Source organism: Primulina huaijiensis, chromosome 13 (genome assembly GCF_012295235.1).
Source record: "Primulina huaijiensis isolate GDHJ02 chromosome 13, ASM1229523v2, whole genome shotgun sequence".
Classification (NCBI taxonomy): Eukaryota; Viridiplantae; Streptophyta; class Magnoliopsida; order Lamiales; family Gesneriaceae; genus Primulina; species Primulina huaijiensis.
This window is the reverse complement of record NC_133318.1, coordinates 9,986,241-9,994,733: the sequence shown is the minus strand read 5'-3', so window position 1 is coordinate 9,994,733 and position 8,493 is coordinate 9,986,241. Positions and strand designations below refer to the sequence as shown.

At 40.1% G+C, this 8,493-nt stretch overlaps 1 protein-coding gene across 1 annotated transcript in view; it reads right to left on the bottom strand.

The window, feature by feature from the left end:
* Window positions 1–8,428: 8,428 nt before the first annotated feature.
* LOC140991198 (uncharacterized) overlaps window positions 8,429–8,493 on the bottom strand; it is a 2,889-nt gene continuing 2,824 nt past the window's right edge. Inside the window, exon 3 of the mRNA XM_073461149.1 lies at window positions 8,429–8,477. Within this exon, the coding sequence (XP_073317250.1) occupies window positions 8,429–8,477 (49 nt within the window). The remainder of the gene's footprint in view (window positions 8,478–8,493) is intronic.

Here is an 8,493-nt window from a genome sequence, read left to right as displayed (position 1 = left end):
TGAAATCAAAGTATTAAAATTTGTCATGCTTAAAATCTTAAAATAAAACATGGGCGATCCTCGGGTTTAGCCTCCTGCGCAGTCCAAGCCGACTCATTGGTACCCACCCCTCGTCTCCTCAAAATCATCATCACCTACATCGATCAAGTTTAGTGAATCTAAAGACTCAACATAGATAAACTGGAATAAATAATTTAACTATTAAATGAATACATGAGATTTACGTGTACTATTTTTGGGCTCTACATTTCCTCCCCCACTTATATAAATTTCGTCCTCGAAATTAAGTCTTACCAAACAACTTTGGATAGCGACTTCTCATATCTATCTCGGTCTCCCAAGTGACCTCTTCCACTGATTAATTTAGCCACCGGACTTTGACCAACTTGGTCACCTTGTTCCGAAGTCTCCGCTCCTGTATGTCTAGGATTTGGACAGTTCTTTCCTCATTTGACAGATCTGGAGCCAACTGCAACAGCTCATAACTCAAAACGTGCGAAGGATTTGCTAGGTACTTACTCAGCATCGAGACGTGGAACACATTGTGTACACCGGCCAAATTTGGCGTTAAGGGTACACGATAAGCTAGTGTCCCAACCCTGTCAAGAATCTCGAACGGTCCAATAAACCTCAGACTAAGCTTGCCTCTCTTCCCAAATCTCATAACACCCTTCATGGGTGCTATCTTCACGAAAATGTGATCACCTACGGCAAACTCTAGATCCCTTATCCTCTTGTCATCATAACTCTTTTGGCGACTCTGGGCGGTCTTCATCCTGTCTCGGATCTTGACCACCACATTTGCAGTCTGATGAACTATTTCTGGAGCAAGTTCAGCTCTTTCACCGACTTTATCCCAATGAATCGGCGATCTGCACTTCCTTCCATACAATTCTTCGTATGGAGCCATACCTATAGATGCTTGAAAACTGTTGTTATAGGTAAACTCTACTAGAGGTATCTTTGATTCCCAATTCCCATGGAAATCGATCATACAGGCTCGCAATAAATCCTCAAAAATCTGAATCAGTCGCTCAGACTGGCCATCAGTCTGCGGGTGAAAAGCTGTACTGAATAGCAACTTCGTCCCCATGGCTGCGTGCAAACTCTTATAGAAGGACGATGTAAACCTCGGGTCCCTGTCAGACACAATAGAAACTGGGATCCCGTGCCTTCTAACTATCTCCCTGATATAGAGCTCCGCATACTGCGTCATGGAGAAATTCGTATTCACTGGCAAGAAGTGTGCCGACCTGGTAAGTCGATCCACTATAACCCAAATAGCATTGGATCCTCTGACTGACCTCTGCAATCCAACAACGAAATCCATGGTGATATTCTCTCATTTCCACTCGGGGATAGGGAGTGGCTTAAGCATCCCTGCTGGACTCTGATGCTCTGCCTTCACCTGCTGACAAGTGAGACATTCAGACGCAAACCGACGGATGTCTCTCTTCATACTCGGCCACCAATACAGAATTTGCAAATCCTTGTACATCTTGGTACCTCCTGGATGAATGGAATACGGAGATGAATGTGCCTCTGTCAGAATATCCTCTCTGATCGAATCAACACTAGGCACCCACATTCTTCCTCTATATTTTACAATACCATCGGACACTGTGTAGAGTACACTGCCTTTGGCCTCTTCCTTCAGTCTCCATTTCTGTAACTGCTCATCTGAAGACTGATCTGGACGGATTCAGTCTAGCAAAGAAGACAGGACTGTCAGATTAGACAGCTTAGGAGCTCTGCCCTTAGAATAAACTTCTAACCCAAATCTCTGAATCTCAGACTTAAGAGATCTCTGCACTGAAAACTGTGCTACGACTGCAACCTTTCGGCTCACGGCATCTGCCACAACATTAACTTTCCCAGATGGTAGTTAATTTCAAAATTGTAGTCTTTCACTAACTCAAACCACCGTCTTTGTCTCATATTCAATTCTTTCTGCGTGAAAAAGCACTGAGACTCTTGTGATCAGTGAATATCTAGCATTTCACGTCGTACAAATAATGTCTCCATATCTTCAACGCAAAGACAACGGTAGCTAACTCAAGATCATGAGTCGGGTAGTTCTTCTCATGTACCTTCAAATGTCTGGAGGTATCAGCTATAACCCGACCATGCTGCATCAAAACTGCGCCTAAACCGAGCTTAGAAGCACCGAGGTATAGTACAAAATTGTCTTGTCCTACTGGCATGGTTAACACTGGCCCTGAAATAAGAGCTTGCTTCAAGGTATCAAAGCTCTTCTCGCACTCATCACTCCAAAAAAATTTAGTATTCTTCTTAGTCAATGAAGTGAGTGGCACTGCTATCGAAGAAAATACCTAAATAAATTTCATGTAGTAGCCTGCTAGGCCTAGGAAACTGCGGATCTATGATGCATTATTCGGCTCAACCCATTCCTTAACCGCTCCTACCTTAGCTGGATCCACCTCAATGCCACTGCTAGAAATTACATGACCCAAAAGCGCTACCTTCCCCAACCAAAATTCACACTTACAGAATTTTGCAAACAACTTGCGACTCTGCAAGACCTACAAAATTGTACCCAAATGTTGACGGTGCTCCTCATGGCTCTTCGAGTATATAAGAATGTCGTCAATGAACACTTTGACGAACTGATCTTGGTAGGGATGGAATACTCTATTCATGAGGTCCATAAATATCAACAGAGCATTCGTCAGTCCAAACGGCATCACTAAAAACTCATAATGTATGTATTTGGTCCTGAAGGCTGTCTTAGTTTTACTTTACTATGACCTAGAATTTTGACTTTTCTCACAATTCCCACTTTTAGAAATGGAGGTTCAAACTTATCGTATCACTATACCCGTAATGTTCATCGATCTAATACATTATCATTTATGCAGTTCAACCTAAGAAATCTTTGCACCAAAAGTTACTGATCAACTTCTATCCTTGGTATTACACTCAAAAGTTAAACCTTATCTTAACCACGTAATAATATTGACCTACAATCCTTGAGTCGAATCCTTACCTTATGACACCAAACTTACGTAACTTAGTTATTTACAAATACATCCCAAATATAAAATTGTTGGTAATCTTAAATTTCGAGTAACATTAATCTATAAAATCCTAAAATATACAATATCGATCTTCTGTTTAAATAATAAAACCTTCCTAGCATCAAACACATGCTTAAACTATTTCCTTCCCAATTACATTATAGTTGAGGCCTAAGATACTTGGACCTTCCTCATTGGAACGAATGTCACACTTTGACGTATCCCCAATACTCAAATCATTCTACCGTATAAAACTTAATAAGTTTCCCACTTTTAATGATGGACTAATCCTAATAAATCAACTTCACTTATAACCCATAGAATTCAAGAATCCTCATATAAAGATTTTAGATTTTCTTACTCGATAAAAATCTTAATATTCGACCATTTGTAACCTATATTGAATACAACTAATTCCCTTTTGTTTTTATTTCACCCAATATTTTCTTATGAACACCTATTTCATAAACTTGAAATTAAAACTTACACAACCTAAGTAGTCTTAGATAACCTAATTTCAGTACTCATATCCACTTAATCTAAAGTTTCTTAATGACTTACAAATGTTCCTCAAGACAAGGTGCCTGATAGCGCCCCTTGCCCTGCCTATCAACCTCAATGTCTCTCTGGTCCTACTCTGCCGCCAAAGCTCTCGACACGGCAACTGCATAAGTCGTAGGACCAACAACCCTGACATCACGGTGCAAGATCGGCCTCAACCCATCAATAAAATGCCTCAAATTCTCTCGGGCATCATTCGCAATCAGGGGTACGAAGTGACACCCTTTCTCGAATTTCCTCACGAACTCAGCTACGCTGCTGTCTCCTTAACTCAACGTCTTAAACTCTATGGTCAACCTGGATCGTACTTCCTCAGTGAAGTACTTGGAGTAGAACACTTCTTTAAAACCGTTCCAAGTCAGAGTCTGTAGGTTAACTGATACTGACGCACTTTCCCACCAAAGTCTGGCGTCACCTGACAGAAGGAAAGTGGCACATCTAACGCGGTCTGCATTCTGCAGCTCCATAAAGTCAAAAATCACGTCGATGGATTTAATCCATCCCTCAGCCACCATCGGATCGGTAGTCCCCAAGAACTCCTTTGGGTCCATCCTCTTGAACCTCTCATAAACTGCTTCAGATCTGGGCCTTGCCCCTGCGTCAGCTGCAATTTGGTTCCCCGCAAACTGCGCAAAGAACTGCATCATCCCTGCAAGCATCTGAGCCTGCATATCCGGAGGTGGACGAGGAGGAGTGACCCTCTCCTCATTCCGAGCCTCTCTGTCCTCATCCCTAGCTTCACGGTTAACCATACGTCTAAGAGGCATACTGTTCCAATAATTTACCCAATATGTAAACCCACATGCATGAACATAATGATAATAGCATAAGATGCACGTAACTCGAACTTAAAAATATGCACATGCTGAAATCATGACATAATGCGTAACACATGAAAGAATTTAAAACTTTACAATTTATAGACTTGAGGTGTGACTTCGTGAGCTTCTTGCAACTGGAAGTAGGCATAACCCTTTACAAGAACACCGCTCTAATACCAAGTGTAACGTACCATACTTTTAACTATTCTAAAATTTGCGGAAAAATAAAAAATTTTCTTTAAACAAGAAACAAACATTCAATTTACAGAATCATTAAACTATTCATCCAAAATATTTGCAACATAAAGATCACAATAAAAGTTTTTCTAAAGAAAAATACGTGTTTGAATATCGTAAACCAGACATGAAATCAAAGTATTAAAATTTGTCATGCTTAAAATCTTAAAATAAAATATGGAAGGTTCTCGGGTTTAGCCTCCTACGCAGTCCAAGCCGGCTCATTGGTCCCGACCCCATGTCTCCTCAAAATTATCATCACCTGCATCGATCAAGTCTAGTGAGTCTAAAGACTCAACATGTATAAACTGGAATAAATAATTTAACAATTAAATGAATGCATGAGATTTACGTGTACTGATTTTTGGGCTCTACAGAAATAATCAATTTTTTAAATTTGGTTTTAGTAGCAAAGTTCGATCGGTTAGGTTTACCCAAAAAAGATTGGTCAATTCAGTTTTAAATAGTTTGGTTTGGTTTAAACGAATGCTAGAACATATGATTTTAAGAATTATATAATGAGTGTCAAAAAAATTAGAATTTGATGAGTGAAAGTGGGAAGCCTCTTTTTGGGCTTATTCGGTTTTTGAAATTTAACTGACCGTATTTGTTTTTTTTTTTAAAGGACAAATTCGTTGGGTAACCGACGGTTTGTTTTGCTAAAACTAGTTTATCGATGCACGTATTACGTGCTTGTACATTATTTTTTATAATTCATTTGAATTATATTTAAATAAGTATCAAAATGTAATTATAAGAAATAGTGAATGGCTACACTGTAATTTTAATATATGAATTAAAAAAATAAATAGAAAAATAAAAAAAAGGAAAAATACTTTTAAGATTTATTTGGTTCATTTCCGTTTCACATTTGGGTGTGTTGATTTTAGATTGGATGTTTATTTAGTTTGTTGCTTTGAGGGAGTTTTGAATGTTGGGACATCGGTTTCTCGTGTCCAAAACGCAGCAGAAGTTTTAAAATTTTATTTTGACGTTCAAAATATTCTTTGGACACTCGTATGGTTTAAATAAAACAAACATTCATAGGATGTTAGAAGTTATACCTTTAGTGAGTTAATTCACTGTAGCGCCCTTACCCGAGCCACTACTAAACAGACTACTAAGCATGCAACATTAAAACTTAATAACAACAATTAAACAGCGGAAACCAAATACTTAATCATCTTACAACCCAAATTAAAACAGAACAAACAACATCAATCTTAAACATTAATACAACCATATCGAAACATAATTCTAAACAATAAAACGATGAACCACATAAAACCTCCACTGGATCACCACCGAAAACTCAACTGCTCTAGCCAATGCCCTGGTCGTCCGAACCGTCCAACCAAAGACCTGCCCCGTGGAATGGGGTGCCCAAGATGAAAACAAGGACGTGAGCGACAATCGCCCAATACGAGAATGTACGAGTATACAAACTGATATGATGCATGCGAAATGCAATATGCTCGGATATCAAGGATCAAGTCAAGAATGTCATGCTCAGTCTAGAGGCGCCTGAGTGTGTAGTCTCTGATCTGCCCTAGGCATGTTTTGGCTCCCACACTCATCATCAAGACGTGGACCTACAATGTCCAGGTCATCAGAGCCCGCGGGTCCCGTCGGACACTGTAGCTCTCGATGCCCCATCGTCCACAATACAGAATAGGGCTGAGCGGCCCCAACAAACGAGGTATATCTCAAAAGATATCAGGCTCAACATGATATGTCATGCATAATATGCCAAAGCAGTAAAACATGTATAATGCAACACATAAATATGCAGCATATAAGTGTGTATACTACGCTTGGATATCTCAGTCAGTACATCACGTACCTTACTAAAACAATCTGACAGAAAGCTCTTAACCTAGACAATACCAACAATATGAAATCACTATCAAACCAGATTCTGAATTACCAAACATGCTATAAAGTTCTTCCTAAAGGCTTTAGGATTATACCTGCGTCCGTCGTCAGCCCGCTGATGATGTCTCGATCTCAGCTCACCGACCCCCCCTCGAGTCGACACTAGCTCCGAAACTTCCCGACACCAAAGTGCCCTAGAAACTGGCTAGAAAACCTAAGGTAAAAGACTATAACTCTCTCTCTGAAGGATGCGGTGTAGGAAACAAAAGAATTCGGCTTCCATTTATAGGCTGCATCCGGACTATTTCAGAAATCCGAATCAATCTTATCTGCCACGTGTCAGAATCTCATTCGTCTGGTTGGATTTCTCGAGATAACGTAATCGGAAGTAGATCGGGTTATCCATTTAAAATTCGGTGGATCCAACAGATTAATCCCAAATTATCAATTCGTTAATAATACTTAATTAACAACTCTTTAATTATCTCTTAATTAATACTTCATTCAAAATACGAATTCGGGTCATTACATCCTCCCCTCCTTAAAAAGATTTCGTCCTCGAAATCAGAACTGAAGTACAAAACAACTGAATAAAAAACAACTCATGATTACAAAGATACAACTCAAAACAAATGCGGATACTCTGAGCGCATACGACTCTCTAACTCCCATGTCGCCTCTGCAGTACCTCGGCGTTGCCATTGCACTAAAACAAGTGGAATGGTCTTGTTTCTGAGCTTTTTCTCTTTCCTACCTAGGATTAAAAGTGGCTGCTCGACATAAGTCAAGTCTTCTTCAAGTTGAACATCTGTCGGACCAAGAACGTGCGATTCATCTGCTACATACCGTCGTAGCAAAGATACATGAAAGACATTATGAATGCTGGACAGATACGGCGGCAAAGCCAATCGATATGCCAAATTTCCAACACATTCCAAGATCTCAAAAGGTCCGATGAATCTTGGGGCTAATTTTCCCTTGAGTCCAAATCTCATCACCCTGCGAAATGGTGAAACTTTAAGGAAAACTTTTTCCCCTGACTGAAACTGTAGAGGTCTACGCTTGGTATTCGCGTAACTCGATTGACGATCTTGTGCAGCTTTAATTCTCTTCTTAACCAATTCCACTACGTCAATCGCTTGTTGCACTAATTCAGGTCCTTGCACTTGTCGTTCTCCTACTTCGTCCCAAAACAATGGAGTACGACAACATCTGCCATATAATGCTTCGAATGGAGTCATATCAATGCTGCTGTGGTAGCTATTGTTATATGCAAACTCCACAAGCGGCAGATGATCATGCCATGCTGGTTCAAAATCCAAAGCACAAGCACGCAACATGTCCTCGAGTGTCTGAATAGTCCTCTCAGACTGACCATCGGTCTCTGGATGATAGGCAGTACTCAAACTCAATGTCGATCCCAACGCTTTTTGAAAACTTCTCCAGAACCTTGAGGTAAAACGTGGATCTCTGTCACTGACTATACTTGTTGGTACACCATGATATTTAAGAATCTCTTGGATGTATAGTCTTGCCATGCGATCGAAACTATATTCCCGACTATGCGGAATGAAATGTGCTGACTTAGTCAGTCGGTCCACAATAACCCAAATGGCATCACAATTCTTAGAAGACAACGGCAAGTGGGTGACAAAATCCATTGTCACATGCTCCCACTTCCACTCAGGGATAGGAAGATTCTGAAGTAATCCTCCTGGTCGTCGATGTTCAGTTTTCACTTGCTGACAAACCAAACACTTGGCTACAAACTGGTAAACACTTTTCTTCATACCTTTCCACCAAAACCTGGTCTTCAAATCCTTATACATTTTCATACTTCCAGGGTGGATACTCAACTTACTCCTATGGGCTTGAGATAAAATCTCGTCTCTTAATTCAGAATCTTCTGGAACTACGATTCTTCCCGACAGACACAAGGTTCCATCTGTTTGGAACGCAAA